This window comes from Sprattus sprattus, assembly GCF_963457725.1.
Source record: "Sprattus sprattus genome assembly, chromosome: 2".
Taxonomy (NCBI): domain Eukaryota; kingdom Metazoa; phylum Chordata; class Actinopteri; order Clupeiformes; family Clupeidae; genus Sprattus; species Sprattus sprattus.
This window is the reverse complement of record NC_137921.1, coordinates 25,418,328-25,442,676: the sequence shown is the minus strand read 5'-3', so window position 1 is coordinate 25,442,676 and position 24,349 is coordinate 25,418,328. Positions and strand designations below refer to the sequence as shown.

At 39.8% G+C, this 24,349-nt stretch overlaps 1 protein-coding gene across 1 annotated transcript; it reads left to right on the top strand.

Moving 5' to 3' along the window:
* Positions 1-418: 418 nt before the first annotated feature.
* On the top strand, positions 419-6,880 carry LOC308381814 (adhesion G-protein coupled receptor F1-like; the record flags this gene model as incomplete). Its single annotated transcript, XM_080859414.1, has 8 exons — positions 419-530; positions 3,140-3,315; positions 3,738-3,902; positions 4,052-4,184; positions 4,401-5,410; positions 5,519-5,555; positions 5,872-5,931; positions 6,852-6,880. 8 exons carry the CDS (start codon positions 419-421, stop codon positions 6,878-6,880), a joined length of 1,722 nt encoding a protein of 573 aa, XP_080715540.1.
* Positions 6,881-24,349: the final 17,469 nt, after the last annotated feature.

The following is a 24,349-nucleotide window of genomic DNA, read 5'->3' as shown; positions in this document are numbered from 1 at the left end:
TCTGTTTCATGGCTTCTGTAATAAGCAACCAGTGATCAACCAAGACGTTTGTGAAGAATTAAACATTTTCATTTCCGTCAGCTGTTACCAACACCATTTAGTGTGTAGTTCTCACAACATCTTCATTAAGGCTGTCAAAGCCAATTTCATGTAATGTGTCCTGAGGTAGGCTATTACATTTGCGAATGATGATGCACTTGTGAGTGTCTCCATAAATCCAATGTATTTTATGCACCATAACCATTCCTCTTGTTATTCTGTTCTCATTTGTTGTAAACTGTGTGTTATGGAGTGTTTTATCAAACATGTTTTTGGGCTCACCAAGAGCTTCAGAAAAATCATAACATTGTATTTTAAAACATGTTTTTTTTTATCAATATTTTTTTGCAGGCAAGGTAGTGTAATTGCTGATTTAACCATGATTCATGGTGACATCGACTGGACTCAGATCAATTCACAGCGTGAAGATCTGGCTAAAGAACTCCAAAAGGCAGGTCTTACTGTTGCTGAAAACTTTCTTTCTGAAAGTGGTAAGAGTCCATCCACAATAAACTCATGAAATGATTTACATTTAATTAAAATTGTGCCATATCAATGAAGCTCAGTTAATTAAGAAACATTGTCATTTCTCTCCACAAAGTTGAAAGAAAACTTCTTGAAACGGAAGACCCCCACTCTGGAGATGTTAATATGGCATTTAAATGCCTCCCTGAATCAAGTGACCCAGCTAGTGAACCAGAATGGAGGTTCAAAGGAAAAACACTCACAAACTCAAAAAAATATCAGATTTCACCTAAGACTCTCACCGTTACAGGAGTTGCCCTTAGTGACCAGGGTAAATCAGAAATTATACTGAATGTTTTGTTTTCCTCCTGTCTATATGAGGAGAAGTGCAGTAGAGTAAAATGCATGGAAAATTGTTCATGGCTGTGCTGGACTTAACTGGACATCTATGGTGCTTCTCTGCTTTGTTCCTGCAGGTCTTTACGGCTGCAGATATGCCAGACCCTCAGCACCAACGCTCTTGTATTGGAGCACTGTAACAATCAAACAAAACCCTGAGATTCAACCAAATTTTCTTACAAAATCTGTTATTTGTGAAGCAGAGGATCCTGTTGTTGTGAGTTGCTGTGTGAGGGACCCATACAAAGTCAAACTGATTGATGTTGGAGATACGACCCCTATGAGTAAGTACAAAGCTGGTGTTCAATCTGTGTAGAATGCCAGCCAAGTTGGCTGTTTATTATACGGCTCTTAAGTATGCTGCAGAATGTTCCATTGATTGAAACCCAACGTACGGAGATCTGATATTTCTTCAAAATGACTGCTGCAAAAAAAAAGTATAACCGCTGCCATTGGGAACGGCTTTTGTGCTTCTAATTCAAACTTTCATATCATTCTGCCAGGAGTCCCTTTTTCACAATGAAAATTCATTGTAACTTGAAGTTAACAAGTAATACATTGCACCACAACACCTGACCCTTCAAAGTTTTATTTACGTGTAGATTTTTCTCAATGGAAGCAATAAAACGGCAACAAAATCATTTAAGGGGTCTTGTTCCTCCTGTCAGGATTTTGTTTTTGATAATGACCAATAGCTACATTATTCCTCACAAATCACAGTTAACAATAGGTTAGCTCATGATATGAAATGTCACAACAACAATTGCAGGCGATTCTGCAATACTCAATATAACACAAAGAGATGTACGATATATCATAATATCAGGAAGAAAATGTTTTCTATAAAAGACAAAAACAATCGTCAGGCATATGATAATGCACCCTTTTTAAAAACAGCATTTTATTTTCACAGAACACAAACAATGAAAAGTGCGCTCTTGTCCCATCCAGTAACTATAGAAATGCTAATTTGGATGGAATGCTAGGTACAATTGTGGCTCATGACCACAGGGTGGCATGAGAGAGGCAGAGCGTAGTGATGTTTAGAAAAGGCAGAATAGTTATGTAAACAAATTAGTTTTGAATGGTCCAATGTTTGAAGTATCTATACTTGGTGTCATTGTATTGAGTGTAGTCTCACAAGCAGAAATATCTTCATCTAGATTTGTCCCACTTCTAAATATCACACCATCTTGTTATAATATACATTTCTTATGTTATCTTTTCAAAGTTTCAAAAATTCAGTTTTACTGCTTTCTATTTTAAGTGATTGTCTTGACCTTAAAGAATATCTCAGTTATTTCAACTGCATCTTTTGCATTAGGGGGTTGGGTTTGCGAGTTTTTACATTTTGTAAAATGTGTTTATTATTCATTGCTGGCTTCAGTAGTTTATTTTGCAGAACAAATTTAGCACACTTTTGTAAAATATTTTGTGAATTCAGCACTTTTTTTTTTTTTTCTGTGTATGGTCATAGATGTAATGTGACAGTTTAGTAAGTTAAGTGATCATTTTGTTTCCTTTTTTCTCTACATTTGAAGTTACCTCAGAAAACAAAAGGTATTGTGTTGAAGTAACATATCCCACGAAAACTGAAGAGTGCGGCAATACATTGACATTTTCATGCCAACTTGACACTGAAAAGGACCAACTCAAAAACAGACGAAAAAACATTACATTGATTGTTGGAACACGAAATGAAGGTACATTTCCTCATTTGTTTAGTTTTTCATTTATTTGTTTGTCAGTTTTGCTTTGTCAGTTCAGCTCAAAATATGTGCTTATCAATACTAAGAGCTCACTTTCAAGTTAGCTTCTTAACCACACAGTGCAGTAGATATAATACAATACATTTATTAGTGGAGTATAAACTGTTCTGTATGATGCAGAATTATGTGGCTTTTTCCTACAACAGACAGCATGTTGTTTGCTTAAACTTGAACCAAAATGAGAAACATTTGAAAACTTTGATGAACGTAATATTGTCAAAGCTGCAACCATACAGCCGTTGTCAGTCTGAGTATTGTTGGAGGGTTCAGCCCAGATTCAAGTCTCAAGTTCGAGTAGAGTCATATCCACAACCAGCCCATAGCAGATAAAGCATAGCATACACAATGCTGCAAGTTGCCTTATTCTCATATTTCTATTCCTTGGTGACTTTGTTAGCCTCAACATAAGTAACATAACACATAGAAGTGTGTCCTAAATTTAACTATGTGAACTTCGATTTCTGCAGAAACATCTTGTGAGGACGATGAGTTTGGAGTTGGAAAAGAAGAAGATATCGTAACAGTTGCCTGTGATGAAGGGAATGTTGGTCAACAACAGTATAAGTGTGCAGAAGGTGAATGGGTTCCTCGGCAAGACAACTGTGTCCTAGAAGTCATCAAAAACCTGGAAGATCAATCTCAGGTAATGTTCTGTTGAACTATTGAGGATTTTTTGTTATTTTAAGTACAGTCCCTTCAGGATCCTGCAATGGTGTGTTGTGGTATTAATGTGATTTTGAGTGTGAGTTTCAATTTCTTCCGGGAATTGCAATTTTTTTTGATCCTACCAGGATCTTGCAAGAGTTTGTTGTGATAGTTGTGGCCAAAAGTGATTTTGCTGCTGGAATTCTCATTAATTGCCTTTAAAGTTGCGGTGATTTTGACAATACAAGTCTTATGATATCATAAAATCGCGAATAATGGCAAGTAACAAAATTCTATGACTTTCCATTCAATTTGTATTTGATTAATTGATCGCATTCCTGATTTTAGTTGCATGCTGTGAATGTTTCTAATACCCTACATTTCAAGCAACATAAATATTTGGAATATTTTCCCCAATAGGGCATAACTGGAGGGGATGTTCCTGATTTTGTTGAGCTGCTCAGTAATGCCACACAGCAGAATGATGTTGTTTCTTCACAAGCAACTGTCACATCTGTTGTGACCATACTTGACAATATTGCAACAGCCTCCAGTACAATCGAAGTGGACCAGGAGGTGATGGAGGTATGGTGTTCTAAAATGTGAAACTAGTTGGTTTTACAAAAAACTGCCAACAAAAAGATGTTTTGAAAGTTAAATTGATCTGGTTTGGTGGCATTTACCAACAAAAACCTTTTCTAACCCATTCCTTTTTGTCAATTGTATTTTAACAGAATTTCCTTCAAACTGTGGATGTCCTTGTGTCCCCGGGTGCAAATGCTGTCTGGAATTACTTAAATGGTGATACCAATGAAACTCGTAAAAGTGCCAGCTCCAACTTGTTGCTTGCCGTGGAAAAAATGGCAGGTGCACTCGCAAATGACGACACATATCAGATTGTGACAGAAACCCTTTCTTTGAACAAATCTGTAGTGACTGAAGCCAATAATTTGCTCGTGATAAACTCATCTGAAATTGAAATCCCTGCAACAGAGCTATCTGGGAGGAACACCTCAGTCACAGTCATTGTATTTTTTTCCCTTAATAATGTAATCCCAGTCAGAACTTTACATAACTCCATAGACAATACCCTAAATGGCAACGTTATTTTGGTCAATACAAGTCAACGCCTTGACAACATATCTCTGACCTTTGAGAAAAACAATACTGAATTGGCCAACCCTCTTTGTGTCTTTTGGAACTTTGATCTTTTCAACGAAACTGGTGGATGGGATTCATTTGGGTGTGAGACGAAGTTGGATGGAAATTTCACAGTCACATGCGAGTGCAATCACACAACTTCCTTTTCCATTCTCATGTCACCGTATATTCCAGAGGAAATCAAAGATGCCCTGGCATACATAACATATATTGGAGTTGGAATATCAATGGGCAGCTTGGTCATCTGCCTTATAATTGAGATCATAGTTTGGCGTGCCATGACAACGAATGACACAGCCTACATGCGACACGTCTGCATTGTTAACATTGCTGTGTCCCTTTTGATTGCTGACATCTGGTTCATCGTAGGAGCAGCTGTATCGGATGAAAATGGAGCAGCCTTGGGGCCCTGCACTGCAGCTACGTTTTTTGCCCACTTCTTTTATCTGGCAATGTTCTTTTGGATGCTGATATCAGCCCTACTGCTCTTGTACCGCATTTTGTGGGTCTTCTCGCACATATCCAGGTTGGCCATGATGCTAATTGGCTTCTTTATTGGCTACGGTGGCCCTCTCATTATATCAGTGGTAACTGTGGCATCGACAGCTGGAAGCGATGGCTATATCAACTCAAATAATACGTGCTGGCTTAACTGGACTGAGACTAAGGCCCTGTTGGCCTTTGTAATCCCTGTCTTGGTCATTGTGGCCATCAACTTTTGTGTCATGGTCGTTGTCCTGGTAAAACTGCTTAAAAGAGGAGTGGGAGACACTGTGCAAAATGATGAAAAACACAACCTTAAGGTCATTGCAAAATGTGTGGCCGTATTAACTCCACTGTTTGGCCTTACCTGGGGATTTGGCATTGGCATCTTGATTGCTCCAGATAGTGTTGGACTCCATGTTGTTTTTGCAGTCCTAAATTCTTTGCAGGTATGTATTTGGATTACCATAAATGATATCAACTGAATGCACTTTTAATTGTGTTATGTACATTATATGTGTTGTATAAATTATTTCATGCATATTTCTCTTCAAAAGGGTTTCTTCATTTTGGTGTTTGGGACCCTCTTGGATAGTAAGGTATGTATTGTCACTAAAGTCAGTCAAATCTTCCTCTTCGAATTCATCAGCTCTGTATGTGTTTTTGTTTGTTTGCCTGTTTGTTCAGAAACAAATTAATTCTGACTGCAACGGGCAACATAAAATAACAGTCAGATAATGAACTAAATCTTTATTAACACCTACTGTACATCTTTGTATGACAGCTGAACAGGTTTAATAAGCTAAGCACACATCCATGAAGTGTCTTCAGTTTTTTTTCTAAAGGAATCTGGACTTGTAAGACCACAGATATGCAAAATAATTGACATGTTGTCCTCTTCTATGTCTAGATTCGAACTGCTCTGGCCAGAACAACACTGATCTCAAGCTCCGGATCTGGACAAACAAGAGTAAGCACACAAGTGATACAGAACTTAAATAAATATTTTATGATCAACATGTTACATAGATTTTCCACTTGGCTTCATAAACATAGCCTGGCTCCACCTGCCTATTGCACACAGCTCAGTTTTCTTTTCGGTGTGAGTATAGTCTGGACACTCTGTTTGCAAGAGGGAACAGGGCCATTCTGAGTGGCCTCCAATCAGTGACCAGTTGGGGTTGCTTAGTGTGATGATGTTGAAATGTAGCGTTTGTCTCTAAATGTAGTTCCAGCAATGGCAGCAGTGCAAGAGCTACATGAAACGATACAAACAGTAGTAGCAATGCTTACAAACATAGAATAATTGAAGCTGGAGCAAGAATAATATAAATGTATTCATTAAGGGCAAAGATATTGTTTATTTACTGCCAACAGGATTTGGGAAAAGGCAAATATATCAGTTTGAACTGTTAGTGGTGAAGTGGGAAGTAAATTAATCCCACGGTGGTCTATGTAGATTTGTTAAAGGCTGGTCCAGTGGTTTCAAAATGAACCTGAAGTCTATGCCTATGAAGTCATTAGGATGGAATGACTGGAAGAATTCCCCAGTGGAGCGTGGCCAGACCCTTCCTATTCACAAAGTGAATTTGGGTCTGGTTATAGCAGGCTAACATAAACATAAATAAAAATATGTAAACATAAAAATCCACTATAACTCACCAATGAGTAAATACGTCTTCTAATCACAGTAGCATACTGAGTGTTTTTCAAAAAGATATTCTGAACCACACCAAAATAAGCAAATAAAAATGAATTGTGGTAGAGTCATGCTTCATTACATTGTGCCCTAAAGGCTCATAATGGAATTGTTCTGTGATGTATCTGTTACTGGAGAAGGTTCTTTGATTTGAAACAATGTCTATTTGTTAAACATTCTGTCTGTTATAGAGTACAAGTGGAGGAGTGTCATCTTCTAATGGTTTGGGCATCTTTCAAAGGATTAGAAGGCAAAGTAAGAGATTCCCTTTTATTGCTTATCATTATTATTATTAATCAATTAAACCATTATTATAAGAAGGATTAGTATACACAGTTTGATTTTGTCATGTAAATATCATCCTGGGAGTTGATAAAAGTGATGATCATCAATCTTTTTTTCTTATTTTAGTTTATACAGGGGGCTACAACATCCCTACGACATCGAACCAGTCTGCCTTTTCAGATTATTCTGTTAATACCTAGCAGTTTAATACTTTAAACTTCGTGGATAGTTACTTCGCAGTTTTATGGAGATAATAGATGGAATAATGTCACCTATCTATGGAGCAAATCTTGATCAAGAATATCCCACTGGTTAAAATTAGATCTTCATGAAAATGCACAATAGTGCATTCGACTTGTATTAACATACCTTGTACTACAAAGACATTATTTTTGGTATCTGTTTATGTTGAATCACCCCTTAATGTTTTGGCACTTACTGCTACAATTTCTGCTGTAACAGCATGATAGAATATGCTTGCATTTGTTTACCCGTGTGTCATGTCATTGGAAGCAGTGTGCATTGCTCAAAGAAGAGTCATCATTCATCGATTGGTGATATTTGCTCCAATGTATCTTTAACCTTGAAGCAAAAATAATAAGTTCTGAGTTTTGAGTATGAGTAAATATGAGTATGATGTCGCATCATTGTTTTAAGGTAAAATGTTTCCAATATATTCCTTCTATTGTGTTTCTGTCTGCTGTTCAAATGTCTTAAATGAAGGCAGTTTCCACTGAAAAAGCTGGGAGAAGAGACTATAGTATAAAGTTAATGGGAACCTTCAGGATTTTTCAACCTGGGCCCTTTTTCAGATCAGGGAAGGAATCCCCAAAGACACACCTGCATCTGCATTAATGTAGGAATATATCTCTAACAATAAATGCTTTTATCTTGTTTATGATTATTGTTAACTATTAAGATCTGTAGCAATTAACTGTTCACTTATTGTACCTTAATGGTACAACATGTCAGTGTTTTCTGATATGAAAATATTTGATCATGGCTGAAAAAATGCCTGGGCACAGTATAGCATACTTTGTCATGCACACAGAAACGCTGTCGGTCGCAGTAATAGTAGCATCTTAATGGACAGTAGAGGGCAGTAATAACTCTATTGTAAAGGTGAGGTAAGGTTTGAGATGCTTATATCCAAAGAGACTTAAAGACAGGAATAATACCTAATGTTAAGCCTCATATCAGCATGTCTGGATAGAAATATTTTAATTTTAATGCACATGATTTAAGGAATGCCTGTACGGTTTTGAAATTACAAAAAATAATTTATGTGTGCATGTACGTATAAACCTGTGACCAAAATGAAATTCGGTTCAATCTAGCATTTATGATAAAACACAAAGTGAGCAACACAGCAAGCATGTAGAGGATAATCCTTCATAAACTTGTTTTCTGTAGTAGTGAGTCCTTAGTCCACTTAATGCACCACTGATTGTTATTCTGTACTTTTACTTAATACAACTTTTACGCTATGATTAAGTTTATTTTGTAATCTTATCGTGTGAAAAGATATGTTTCACAGCAGCAAAAAAAAAAGTTGTATCACTTGTAAACCTTCACGCTTCAATAAGCCATGACAATACTTTTTAAATCTTGACTGTTTTTTTTTTATTATTATTATAATACTTTATTTTTAATAAAGCATAAAAAAAATCCAATGCAGTACAATATAATCAGAATTTACATTCACTTCATATTAACATGTTGTCCTACCGTAACCATTTTTAGTGTGACCCTGAATCCCTATAGTACCACATTTAAAGTGTAACATTAAACACATGAGACGCGACAAGGTGACAGACGAACAAGAGTTTAGACGGAGGGACAGATAAACAGGCAGGTTGGCAGGGAGCAAGGTGGGACGAAAACAGAACAGACAAGACAGGACTGGACAGTTAAACACAGGGGATGTATTAGTTATTGAAAAGAATGGTCTCTGTTTTATATTGGGTGGTCATGGAAGAATGTTGAGAATGTTTTTGTAACATGGTATGCTTGGGTGTTGGTACGCTTGAATGTTGCTAGTGAGTGCCTATGTGTACAATGGTTATGCAGGAGGGGGGGGGGGGGGGGGGGGGGGCGGTGGGGAGTTATAGAACATTGAAAAGTGGTGTCTGTTCATACAGTATATGTGGCTTATGGTTAGGTTTTGGTGATGTTTTCGTTTAATTTAGAAATGATATAAATGGTGACCAGGTATTCGAAAGGCTGGCATTTGCCTCCCTCTATGTGCGTTGTGTTTTTCTATTGAAATGTATTGGGTGATTAGATTTTTCCAGTGGTTGATGTGGCAAGATATCTTTGACTTCCAGTTTTGGAGGACTACTTTCTTAGCGACAGTTAAAGAGATGAGCAAGGGGTTCTTGAATTTTTGCGGGATGGACTATGAAGATGTCACCAAGGAGACAGAGTGTTGGGGTTGATGGGATTCTGAAGTTCAGGATGGTAGAGAGTGCTTCAGTGACCGTGATCCAAGAAGAGTAGACTGGTTGACAGAGCCACATGGCGTGTAGATAATCGTCTGTGCTACCCAAAGTGCATTGTGGGCAAATACCTGTGTTGTTTAAGCCCATTTTGAAAATTTAACTTTGGGTGATGTGAGATCTATGAATGACTTTATATTGTATAAGCTGTAGGTTTGTGTCAGTGGTCATGGAAAATGTGTTTTTTGCAGATTTGTTCCCAATAATCGGGGTTGGGAGTGAAGGCCAAGTCATTTTCCCACTTGGTTGTTGGGAGTGTTATTGTTGTTTTTAGGTTTGTATTTATTGTATATAGTTGGGAGGTACATTTTTTGAAGTTATTCATTTTCGTGAGATTTTTCAGAAGGTTGTAATGTGTTGTTGATTAGTCTAGTTTTATCTTTAATTTTATGCTTTAGCTGTTGATATTGAAGAAACTGTTATCTCCCAACCTCATATTTCTGGGTCAGTGTGTTGAATGACATTAATTGATTAAATCTTGACTGTCATGACGGTCATGAACAAGCCATGGTAGTGATCATATGATATCATAGGTAGTCAATACAAATGACAAATGGCCTGATTTACTGCCTATCTAAAGACAGAAATGTCAATGAGTCATACACCTCCATACATTTGAATGTAAAAGGGTAGTTGTTAGTTTATATGAGATATTGTGGTAGCTTTCATGACAATTACTAACAATGGCAACATAAAATGTTTATGTCAAAGCATTTTTATGCAATGTAACACCTACACGTGCCCTACATGTTTCAGTTTAATACATTTTTGTTCTTTTGGAACCCCAACGAGCCCATGGGGATGATCTTTATTGCCACAAATGCAACCCAGAGTTTGTAAGGCAGCTGGCATAAAAACATTTACCACCGCTTCGGCAGAGCTGGAAGCTGTCATAGCTTGGAGGAAAGGGTAATAATGGCTGTGACTAGCCACTGATTCAAATCATCACTGTACTCTGGTACGGAAACAAGTAGGCACCTTCCTTCATTAATGTTGCGTTGAATTAGGCCCACAATACCTCAAGAAGGCTCAAAAGTGTTGTGTGGCGTCCCAGACCAACCCCCTTCTATACTCACAATGGGTTAGGACATGCCACTACCAGAGATAACAACAGATACACCTCAACAAGATGTCACATTTCTTAGTGTTTGTTCAGGTTTCCAAAATCCGACAGAAGTGTTGTGGTTGATATAGGTACAAAGCCTTGATCACTTATTTCCACTGGTATTATGTGTGCCTGCCAACCCTGTAACCTTACAGATTCTGTCTTCACCTACTAACTGAGGTGCTGCAGAGTTGGGAGGATATCATAAGTAGCTCCACCAATTAATGGAGTTAACATCTATATCCCTCTCCAACTCTCTCCAGCTGATCCTCTTCATAGGATCAAGGAATAATCTACAGCACAATGGGAAACACAAGGTATGTGTTTTCTAGGAAACATGAGATGGCTGATGTGACAGGCTATATTAACTTCTTGACAAATTTACAGTGTCTGAAGTGCTTACAGATTTGCAAGTTGTATACTATACCATACAAGCACCAGTTTCAGTTTACCAGGCAAGAAGTTCTTTAATTGTACTTAGGCCTATAGCCTTAACAATGAATTGTTTTAGCTCTGAAACCTGCCCTCGGTCACTCAATGTGGAAAAGCACCACCAGCCTAAACTCTTCACCTCCACAATAGAAGGGATCACCTCACTGTCAATAAAAAACGTTGGTTACGAATGAAACCATGGTTTTATGAATGGTGAGAGACTGCCAGAGGCAATAAACATAGATAAAGATATCATGCGCTTGCGCATTGTCTACGAGAACTCAGTGATTGATTGTCATCTTGTGACCCCATGCTGCCTCTGAGAAGGTGAACTTCCTCCCCCTTCTCACTGTGGACCAAGAAGGGAAATAGGACTGGACTCCCCCACTAGCAGTGGCGGTTCTACATGGAAATACGCCCCGGGCGAGACCCCCTCCGAACGCCCCCCCCCCCAATTATTATTTATATATATATATATATATATATATATATATATATATAATTTTTTTAAAAAAATTACAACTAAATAAATGAAAGAGAAACTGCACACATCCTTTTAGAGAACTTTAAATAACACCCTTAAGGGAATCAGTGGGAATAAACATGCCCTAACTGCCTACATGCTATTAGACGCTATATTAACCTATCATTCAGGGAGGAACAATTAGCTGCTTGGTTATTGCCTAGAATTCTATGCATGCCACACCTCAACTTATGACTGGTAAACTATACTTTGTCACAAAATAGAGTTGTAGCAAATGGCAAATGTTCGGTCTTTGAAACAGAAGATACAGAAGATATGAACATTCCGTTGGCTAATTACACGGTCCAACGTCAACCTAAATGATGGAAATAAATAATAACTGAACGTGTAACTATTTTGTTGCAAAGCACAATCTTATCGTGAAATTAGATCTCGTGTTTGTTGAGTTAAACCCGAATTATTGTTATAATCATAGGCAGCAGAATAGCAAGCTAACAAATGTAAGAGTTAAGCCTAATTTATACTTCTGCATCCCTCTCCGTCCTCGAAAAAAAAATGGGCGGGCGGGGGCAGGCGGTTGATTCAGAAAAAATTGAACGTACTGGTCGGGCTTACATACTACTCCGACGGCTATGCGTCCTAAAGCCTATTCAACCTATTCAACGCCAGACCGCTGGGTGGGGTAACTACTGTTTGTCGAGCCCGTAGCTACCACATAACCTCTTTATTGGAAGTCATTGATTGTTTTTCCTCCCAACTGTCACTGACATGACACGGATGCTGCTTCAAGACCTGTCGGGCAGGTGCAGTCACATGGGCCTTGGAGACATGTAGCGCAGTCAATACTAACATGTCTAATGCTATATATTCACTTGAGTAGGCAAATGTATCTCCATCGTGGTGGTCATTTTTTTGTGAAAAACATTGCGATTTATAACAAAACGATATGCTTATCTTACATACAATACAGAAACTATTATAAAACGATCCAATAAAATTAATACGTTCTTATTTTCTTTGGTATTTTTGTCACATTCATACTGCAATGATCGCTGGGTAACCTTTGAATAACTACAACGCTATGACAATGCACTCATTGGCCACGAGACGGTTGCCCTTGTCAAAAAGTGGTAACGTGAATGTGTCACTATGAAACAAAGCATGCACACTTCGAACAAAATTACCCCCCAAACTCTGAGGACAGGGCCAGAAAAATAAACCCACGGTATTCATCATACATCATACATCATGCAGTGTTATAGTTATATCAGACACACAGCAAGAACATGCATACCTCAACATACAGTTGTGGGACTGCGATTTCAACCATGAATATGTTGGAAAAACACATACATTAGCACACTTACTAATGATCATCTGCCAGGCTCTCACACACGAAAAGTTGATTCCAAAACTCTCGAATTTAAGACAGAGTGGACTGACAAGTAGGCTATGCATTTGTGCTGCTTGTGGGCAGGACAAAACCGATGTGTTTAATCTGCAACGAGACGGTTGCCCTTGTCAAAAGTGTTAGCGTGAAACGTCACTATAAAACAAAGCATGCACACTTCGAACAGAAATACCCGTAGAACTATGAAGTAAGGGGCAGAAAATTAAACCCACTGCAGTCTTCATACCAATCCACATGCAGTGTTATAGTTATATCAGACACACAACAAGAGAACTAACAACTAACAGACAATGGTTGATGGTGGAGCTGCTGGACTAGTTTGAGTTATAAGCAGAGGACGTGCTTGTAGCGATTTGAGCGACAACTACAACAACAACAGAACAGGAGACAGGTGGTACGTACGTTTACTAGATTTTCCGCTAAATCAAGCGTTAGCGTATTCACAATAACTCTCAAAAGTGTGCTGCTAATAAGTACAACGTTGTCGTGCCGATTATGCTCTCACACGCCACCCTCATTGAGGCAAAAGTAATGTTTGACTCAAATGTCTTTCACTGCCGTTTTATGTAAAGTCAGTCATTCTAAATAGGTTCTACACATACATGAAATACATTTCCTATTTAATAGATGCAAAGTAATTATGCTGCCAGCATTACTCCGTAGCAAATTACGTTAGATGTCAGTTGAAGCTGGTTGGAGAAGGCACTTTCAACACCGAGCCACCAGCCAAGAGACCAACAGTGGTCGGGAGAAATGTACTTTTCGAGGGTTTATATAAAATACGGTAGCCTAATGCTGCATGCTGTGCAGCTTTGTAGTTTACCAAAGTCGTACTAAAACATTTTGACAGAAAACAGGAAATGTGAGGTCCTGACATGTGTGATTCCGGAAATGATGTTGTTTGGAAATGATGTCGTAAACTGGCCAATCGCAGCCAAGGGGGTCTCCGACTCTCTCCGTCTCTTTAAGAAAAGTTAGAAAAAAGCGTTTGTCTCCGACCAGCTCTCCGACGGCTCTCCGACGTGTCGGATGGGCGGCAACACCTGGGTGAAGGTGTTACCAAGGCGTGCCAAGGCGTGCCAAAGTGTCCCTCTACGACCAAATCGGAGAGAATCGTAGAAGTATAAAAATGCCTTTATACCACCAATTAACATTAGCCCTTCATCATGACATGGATACCGTAATCAACCAGAGAGAACATAGTGCCATACCTTTATGTTTTGCTCGTTTCTCCTCTTCTTCTTTTCTTTTTCGAAATTGGGCGCCTTTTCCTATCCATCTCTGTGCTTATTTTTCATTCGACAATCAACAAATTCCCCATCCCCCAACACTCTCACTCGTATAGAAGTTAAGACTAAACCAATTCACCTTGCCCTTGGTGACACATAATCGTTCAGTATTACCTATTTGTATAATTTCACACAATTCAAAAAAACAAAAAACATGCAGGAATTATAGGCACACAGAGATATGATAGATAATAAAAACCGCTTCGCGGCCCAGATTATTATTATTTATTTATTTTGGTTGTGCCGCCCCCCACGTGACTTGAGAAAGTGCCGCCCGTGCCTAAACCCGCCACTGCCCACTAGAATGGCTGGGTCCAGGTTCCCCCACATTGGATGGGTCCTATTAGTACTAATTGGACCAATTTAGCTTAATGGGCTGTCCTATTAAATGGTGCACCTCATTGTTGGACAGGCTGGAGAGCAAGAGACTGGCACATAGACCAGGCTGTTAAGCTAAATCATAGACCGTAATTTCCGGACTATAAGCCGCTACTTTTTTCCCCACGCGTTGAACCTCGCTGCTTATACAATGACGTGGCTTATTTATGGATTTTTCCCACTTTTACAAGCTTAATGCCTGAGGGGAGGCAAACAGTAACTTTGCCCTCACACACCGGTCACACCTATGCGTAGGGGTGGGCGATATGAGCTAAAATTCATATCACGATATTTTCCACTGTTCAGACGATATCGATATGATATCACGATATATGAGGGTAAAAATAATCTTAATCACATTTTAATAGCCATTATTAGCTTAATGTCAAGTTAAGACAAAATATGTCATCATGAAAAGTAAAAATCGAATAATGATCAAATAAAATAAATATTTATCTACTGATATGTGCTACAACTGAGATTTCTGTGTGATTCCAATCATTTCAAGCAATTTTATAATCAGAAATTGCTGAATTTGTGCATTTATTGTTCAAACAGAGGGGAGATATGCGAGGTGAGGCAGCAACGAGCAGTGCCTCATCTCACATTGTGCAATCCCTTACTAACTGGGTTGAGCGCACGCCTTTTGCTTTCTCATAGTTTGTCACCACTGTAGTATTTGTGGACACTTGTATTATATGTCCTTTCTATCCATAGAATAGGTAATGTATTTCACGTATGTGTAGAACCTTCATTTAGACAGTACGTATGTCTACATGAAGGGGCCGTGCGAGAGCCTTAAACTGGAATGTCAATCAATATGTAAAATGTTAAATAATGGCATACCAATACCGGAGCTAAAAGGTACGCTTCAAACGACGGGACAGAAAATAACGCGATCGACTTGTCATGTTTAAAGCCAAATTGCTTTTGAAAAATGTTGGAACCTCATGAATAGATTTGGCTTTGGATGAAGAGCGGAGACTAAATATTAGCATGACCAATATTCACTAACATTACATTAATATCAGAGTGAGCCCTTGCTCTATCGATTTCCCATTATTTCTCTTAGGATTGTTTATATCTACTGTATGTGAAGCCATCACACAAGTGGTTGTAATCACTTTGAACCCAAAACGGAGATGGTGAGCTGATTTTGAGAAATTAAACTTGGCAGCTAACGTTGTGTTTCCTGGTTGTTACTGGTTATCGAATTGCTGTGCTAGCTAAGGAAGCGTTTAATAACCTTAGCATAAACGATTTCAATGGAAGAGTTACATTTGCATGAAATGATCGCTAGTTATCTAGCTGATGATATAGTTCACTCGATTTAACTCAATTGACCCTTCCGCGACCACTGACCAAAACGGTAACTGATCAATCATAGCATAGCAACGGTTACTAAGCTCGGGACCTGAGTCAAGCGAGCCATTTTGATGAATGGAAGTCAATGAGAGAGACGTCTGCTCGAGAACAGAAAATGAAACGTTGTGCTTATGGAGTGTGTAATTCTGACAGTCGATATCCAAAAAGGCTGGAGGGAGGGGTAACATTTTATCCCTTCCCGAAACCCAAGACCCAGAGAGAGAAATGCCTGCTGTGGATCAAACAATGTAGACGACCCCCCCCCCCCCCCCCCCCATCAGCTGAATGTCAGCAACTTAAACAGAAGCACCTACTTTGTTCCAAGAAGCTATGTCGCTAAAATCTGCCCACTGCATCGAAAACGTGAGAAAACCCTTGCTTAAAATACGATTCAGTTTTACCACCTTACATGTTTGCGTAGCGGCGACTGTGTAGATAATAGAACAAATAAACATAGCTGGAATGAACCTATTAGCCTTAGCATTTGTCTGTCTACAAACACGGCATGTAATGTCGTGGTTGTAGCCTATATTAGCATATTGCAGACCCTTTTGCCTGCTTCGATCTGAGATCTCGCTGTTTTTCCAAAAAATGCTTATGATTTCTTTGGGTAGAGCTGAAATTGACACGGTTGAAAACATGTTGCCACCCCATTCATACCAATGCTGAGAACCTGGGAAACGTGATTGCTTGACTGATATACCAAACGTTGCTAAGGGGGGCGGAGTTTGCGGAAGGGTCAATTATAATGGGAAAAGCCCTCAGGGTGCCTGTGCAACTTTGTATGAAAGAGTTCATATTGACACCTGTATATTAACACCAATTCATCCTCCTGCTCTTGATCAACATCAATTTTTGGGTTTTCACTCATCCTGGATTGTTAATGTTTTCCTCAAAAGTAAACCTGCCTCATAACTGCAGCTGCCTGCACGCTTCTTTACCACTACATGCGCGCATCAAGTGCAAGCGACGTGCGCTGAAAAAATAGGTCCACATATTAACATACATTCTTTTATTCGTAAGAACCAATAAAGCTTAGATTTAAATACAAAAAGATGTATCTTCTTAGTACTTTCACTCCAAAAAAAAAATATTAATGCCAAATTCGAATTTATGAATTATGAATACATCGCGATATCCACGATATTGCAAAATCCATATCATGGCGTGGCAAAATCGCGGTATTACTATCAAACCGGTATATCGCCCACTCCTACCTATGCGTTGGAATGCGTTGATGCGTCAGGGTTAACGGATCCCCATTCACTTTGAATAGGGTGTCGTCATCCTTTTGCCAAACTGAACGGATCCCCATTCAAAGTGTTAACGCATAGGTGTGACCGGTGTGTCAGGGTGCCTGTGCATATTCGTATGAAGAGTTCATATTCACACATATTAACACGAGTTCATCACAAGCTAGCAGCTGCCAACTGTACTGTATGTACCTTACTTATGTGTGTGAAAATAGATAATATGAAATATGATTGACAGGAGACAATGTGCGAGCTGCCAATTGAATGGTGATTTTACATGTTGCTGGTGCTTACACCTTTGGCTAAAACAATACGGCGACACAAGTGTCTTTTATTCTTTTATGGTAGAGATCGGATATTTTGAACCCAAACCAGTTCCAAACGACAGAGGTGCCCCCTTTTTAACCAATTCGTCATTATCCTGCTCTTAAGCAACATCAATTTCTGCGTGTTCGCTCATCCTTGATTGTTCACTTTTGCACAATAATAATACTAATAAGCTATATATTTGTATAATATTAGTAAAAGTTTTCAATGTACCGGTAGGCAGCTGCGGCTTATAAACAAGTGTGGCTTATTTATGTTCAAAATAAATATTTTTAAAGAATTCAGTGGGTGCGGCTTATATTTAGGTGCACTCAATAGTCCGGAAATTACGGTACTCATAACAGCATTTATCAGTAATGAATACTGTGCTCAATGTCTGTTCAAGTTAGAGAATAAATAAATGAAATACTGGAGAGAAAAAAAGGGTAGAAATAAGAGAAATTTGCAAGGCCTAGTCTTCCTGAGGTTTGTTCATTTTTGTATGTTTTGGGGTTTCTACTTACCCTGTTATAGATAGCTATTTTTCTCCGAAAGCCATTATCTCCTGCGCCATGTGGTTTCCCTCTTCACCACCAATTCAGCCTACCTCCCACAATGTGGGATGTCCGACTTGGGCCTTTTTCAAAATGCCCCAAATGTATATAAACCTAAACCTACGTCATGATCTTTCTCCAAGGTCATTTTTGCCAATCGACCGATCGACCAAGGACTTTGGAGGTCTTCATCTATTCATAGCTGGAGTGCTAAAAAGCAAGTTGCCGTCGACCCCCAATCGGTAAGGCGCCCGCCTGCTGATTCGTTGGCCCTGGGGGGCTGAAATGGAGGCTGCCTCACAGGCAGTGGAAAAGAGTGTGCACTCACAGTAGTTCAGGGTGGCAATGGAGTGGTCCTGTGGTGCTGGCCACTGGAATAAATGCAACGTGTGTGCATCAGTGCTCGCTTCATTGCAGAGACATGGTGGGGTGCAGGTATGCCTGGCTGTGGCTCTCTAAAGGCTTGGCGCTGATCAACATGTTGTGAGCATGATTCGGTTACGAGCATCCTTCTCTCCAAAGCTTCTTGCGCGGCTGGCCACAACAGATGGACAGGTAGCAGCATTAGCTGACGCAGGTTGTTACGACACACTAGCCACACCAGTCATCTTGCATGGACGAGGAGACCCAGTGCTCTCCCGCAGTCGCTAGCTATTGCACCGAGGGCTTGGGTCAAGCAGACCAGACATAGCAATTTATCTTGAGGGGCTGAGTCCAAGGTGGAATGTATGGCCAACAGCAAATGTCCCATTGTGCTGCCAACACGTCCCAATCTAGCAACCGTGTTGTAGGTCTTGACCAGCGTTAGCCTTCATTCTTTATACGGGCATCGCACATCTTGGCCTAGAGCTTTAGCTTTGCAAGTGCCATGTTGATGTTGTCATGGGTGACAAAGCTACAGAAGAGACTCTGCTCCCAGTGCCCCACTAGTTGAGTGCAATGAGGACCGGTGTGATGGTGTTAATGCCGGACCCATTGGAGGCTGACAAAGATAGAATGTAGCTGCCACTGACATAGCATCCGTGAATTGTGGCTGAGTACAGCGTTTCCGTTGTCCGGTAATTGCCGGTCTTTGTCCGGAAAAAAATTGAAATGTCCGAAAATATTAGAGCTCACCGGTCAAATTGTCTGATTGGAATTTCTTAAAAATCCTGTCCCGCAAACACAATCTGAATTTGACAACAATCCTAATATTTAGGCCTATAAAGCAAACGTGCACTGCCCTTATTGTGTTTTAAAGGAACAGGCTATCTGCCGTTAGAAAGTTATTAAACAACACACATATGCTGCATTTTAAATAAAGCGCAAACCGTCGGTAACAAACAAGGAGCGAACGAAGTGAGAACGATCAAACATGGCCAAGCAGACTAGCCTTATAAAGCTTTAATCAGAGGCCAAACGTAACTGATGAGGATGAACCGTCTGGGAGGATGAACCTTTCATTTCATTATACTGTCTATGCCCGTGCGTGAGCGCGCGCGTGGAGCCGAGAACGGTATTGCAGACAGATAGAGATTTTGAAAAATTATAGCTCGCAGCATATTGAAAAATCAAACTGAACAAGTAATTTTTTTGGAGCTGTGAACTTAGTTCAAAATTTGGAATTATGAACTGAACTAGTTCATGTAGAAAGTGAACTTTCCAAACACTTAATACCTGAAGCCCTAGATGTTCGAACAGCTTCACCAGAGAAAAAGGCGAAATGTCGGGCGTTTATGTCGGGAGTGACAAGTTCTGGTGCGAGGTAATTGATAGTCACAGTAAAATGTTCTGTTAGCACTGCGAAAAGGCAGGACGACGCAACGGATTCACAAGAGGGTCGAATCATTTTAGAATCTATGCTCTCATTGAACATAGTCAGCGCAATGACCATGTTGCGGCGCTCAATTTAACGCAACAGCAGGTTGCGATTAAAGGCCACTTATTGACGCACATCAGACATTAATGTTTTTTTCCATTGTAAACTTGTTGCATTCTAAACTACCTGATTATGTTATTATTTAAGCTACGCATGCCGTCAGTTTTCTTCAATAGGCTAATTTAGAAATAGAAATAGATATTTGGCCGGCTTATCATTAAAATGTCCGGCAAATGAAAACTCTGCCGGTCATTTTGACCGGCAACATTTATCTCTAGCGGAACCTCTGGCTGAGTGTCAAGTGAATTATCAGGCAAGGTGAGAGTGTGAGCATAAAGTTGTGCTACACCTTCTGCCTGATCTGTGTAGTCCTCCTCAACAACTGTTCTGGCAGGATCTGCCAGAAGCGCTTGCAGTTTTTGATCAGTTGTAGTAAGTTCATCCATTTGCTTTGCTGGCTTAGTTAATGGAGATCTGTGCTTTGATTTTTAATGCTCCTTGTCCACAGAATGATTACGTTTAGTACCACGCAACTTACCTGTAGCTCTTGTCAAAACCTCTGATGCATTTGGATAGGTACTTGACTAGCCGAGTTGACGTTGCTTAAGCGGGATAATGTTACATTCAGGGCAGGGGTTAGATAGCGCCATTTCGAGATGCTCCATGCCCAAACACGAAGGACAGCATTCATGCCCATCTAACATGTCCATCCCAGCAATGCATTGTGTGCAATAAGCAGAATGCTCCATTTTGCAGTGTTCCAAAGAGCGCTGAATAATGACACAGAGCCGGCACTTTTGGTATGTCTTAAATTGAGAGTGAATCAACAGGGTAGCCTAGGCTACTTGCTAGCAACAACATAACCCTAACCTCACGTGCAGCTGGGAAGTTAGGCCACTTTTTTCACCAACGAGGTTCATCGGCAATAGAGCAATGATTCAGAGCGAGGGATCCCTGGAATCCAATAGGTATTCGCTGGAATAATAGTTTACTTATCGGACTCCAAGTCCTGGCTGCAAAGTTAGGCTACTATTTTCACCAAACGAAGGAACCCTGGAAACCGAGGGTGTTCATTGAGAATAGAGCAATGAAATGAGCAAGGGAACCCTGGAAGCCAGTAGGTACTCGCTGGAAAATGTGTTTACTCACCGGACAACAAGGTCCTAAATCCAAATGCTGAACAATCCAATCACGTTGATTTAGACTACAGCTAGATGGGGAAGCTGAACGCTTAGCCCAAAGTTAAGCTGCTGTAGTCTATCAGAAAAAACTGTTTTACGCCAGGAGAGAATGAAAAAGAGAAAGATCATGACGCAGGTGTAGGCAGAGGCGGTGCGGACGAACGGGCAAACCGGGCAGGTGCCCAGGGCCTCGGCCACCAGGGGGGCCTCATCGTATTTCCGATTTTGAATTTTTTTGCTAATTAAAATAAATCACTTGCAAAATAATGACAATTCATAATAAGCATGAAAAACGATTATTTTATTTTTAGTATCAGCCTAAAATGTATCTTAATTCCATCATGGAACAAATTATTCCAGGTCACGTGACTTTTCTGTCACGGACAATTTTTCGTGTGGTGAATTTTTCGTGTGTGGTTGCAAAGTTAAGCGTGAACATTTTTTAAGTGGCAGTGAGATAAAAAAGAGGAAAGGGGAGGATGAGTTCAGGAAGAAATTACCTAAGGTACCTAATTGTTAAAGTCATACTCACAATAAATGTCAGTTCCACATAACATTAAAACGATTTCTTTTTTGGGGGGCCTCAACATTGTTCTTTGCCCAGGGCCTACAATTTGCTGAAACCGCCCCTGGGTGTAGGTTTATATTAATTTGGGGCGTCATGCGGGCACAAGATGACAACCAATCAATAAGTTATCGTAGCCAATGCGCCAGCACATGATATCTTCCACTATGTTTACCGGTCTGGAAATCTGAAATAAAATAGAATAGAATCTTCCACCAATTTTCCTTTACTAATAAAAACACTTGCTTTGGTTTTTAATTGGTTCCACTTTCATACTTGCCAGACCTGCCAACATTGGAAAATGTGTTTGAGTACCACCCCGGTGCGGTGCGAAGCGGCAAGATTTTGTGGCGTTCATTTTATTAGTTATAATGCTGTTGTTGCATGATTGAACCAATCGACAACATTCTGAGCTAATAAATACTGCAGTTCTGAACCACTTTAGAAGGCCTAATGAAATAAAATAAAAAGACTGTGATAACAGTTATAAGTGATAACTGTGACAACAAATTTGTAGCCTGGGATGTTATTTCACTCTAGGCTCCTTAGGAACTTCTCACACAATGGTCATGTTGTATTTTTTCCCTACCTCCTACCTATCAAGTGTCATGATTCATCATTCTTTTTTCTCCCCACGTCTGATGTTCGAATGCAAGCCCAATAACATGTGACTAGACAACTGCTAAGACCAAATGATGGCGCTGTGTTTGCTTCTTTATTATTTAATTAAATTCTAGTCAGTGGAAGAGTTTTTTAGGCTATTACAGACATCCCAACCTGCAAAGTCATTTCAGGGAGGTATTCCCCCCCTAGGCCTACGTATTACTGTTGTGGTCCCTAAAAGTTATTAAAGCATAATATCATTCTATAGGCTATAGCCCTATGCAATTCTTTGTTAATTATGTTTAAATATGTAGATTACTTTTACTATTTATTATATGCTGCTAATACTATCCTATTTATGTTAACTGCTTTTATTTGTATTCCATTGCAACTTTAAACAAAAAGTTTAAGGAGCTTGTTGTTTTCATGTAGCCCTGGCAACTAGCCGGCATGAATAATATGCACATGAAATGAAACTTTTTTGAGGGCACTCTCCCTGTGCCATGGTGCCCCTGTTCCTAGATACACTGAACTGATTAATTCGGTTCGGGAAAAGAGATAAAAGGCCGCCCACACTGAAAATTGATTGGTTGATTTACCGAAACAGGCCAATCAGGATGCTCCTGAGGCACACACGCACACTGCCTCACACACGCAGTCTCCAGGTCCCTCTCCCTCTCTGTCGTGCGCGCGCTAAACAGATGCTAACACGGTTTGGAGCACGTCGCTCGCTCTAGATTCCGGGAGATTTTAAGTCATTATCGGGCATCAGGGAGTGGTTATCAATATGCGGGAGACTCCCGGAACTTCCGGGAGACTTTGGATGTCTGCTATTATCATTAGCCTATTATTATTATTAGAAACATATAGCCTTTTACACTGTGACATGACAACAGCTGTGCGTAAGCATGTGTGGACACTGTACGTAGAAGGCTGCCGCGGACCTCTAGCATGAACTTGACAGATAGGCCTATGATTTTCTGATAATATGCATCTTACTGTATTCGTTACCTGTTGCTCCTTGGTGACTGATGTCAATAATGACATTGCACACTGCAGAAAGCATTGTGGGGAGATGTCTGAAAAGAACGGAGGCATGGCCATCTCTCCCGGTAACTATCAATGATTTTTTGCGATCTTTTTATTTAATCCGGTGGTTCTGCCATGGTAACATACTTCAAGAGTTTGTCTAAAATAAGTAGTTTGAAAAAACCCAAAAAGCGTAAAGTCAAACCATTTCTAACACAGCCAAGACACTTAGATTTATTTGCCATTTTAAATCGATGGCGAACACGAAAACCACATGGTTAACATCGTTGGGCTAAAATTAAATACATTTCTAACGTCTTATCTCTACATTACTCGTTAGTTTACCTTTAAGTGATTTTTTTAATGTCCTCACTTGAATAATTGGCCAGATGTGGTCGGGAAGGGAGAGTTAGGTAAGTATTCATGAATGAAAAATCGCTAACTGACACCTAAACAGCGGTTGATTCCTCTGACCGCAAGTAACCTTCTCTGATTTCGATGGTCATACAGGGGATAGTAACGGCAGGGGGTCTGTGATTGGTCAAACTCCTCTTCTGCTTCTTGCTCTGCTGCAGCTGCCTATGTACGCATTGGTGACTCGAGACAGACTGTGAAGTTTGAACCCGTTGAAAACCGGCAATGCATTATTGAGCGTTATGCGTTCTTAAAAAAAAAGATATATATATATTTTTTTGGTTATGCGTACTTTTAGACCATCAACTCGTACCAGCGTACTTTGATGTCAAAATGCGTGCCAGGTACGCAAAATGCGTACATGTTGGCAGGTCTGACTTGCCTATTTCAGACTGTCATTCGACTGGACTAACTGCCATCGGGTATGTGGAGCAGCTGCCATCAGCGTCGTCATGTCATCCACATAACCTTGGATGGTAGGTAATGGAGTGCTGTTCTGCAGCCTTTCACCACCAACAATCCATTAAAATGACCTCCATAAATCACCAATGGTGAAATCCAACAGTGAAAAATGGTACATCCAGCAATGATACCAATCTCCAAATGCTGGCAAGATGTGGTGTATTTTAAGCAGTTTTAAAGCAACTGAAATATCCTCAAAATGATCTAGTTGGAAGAC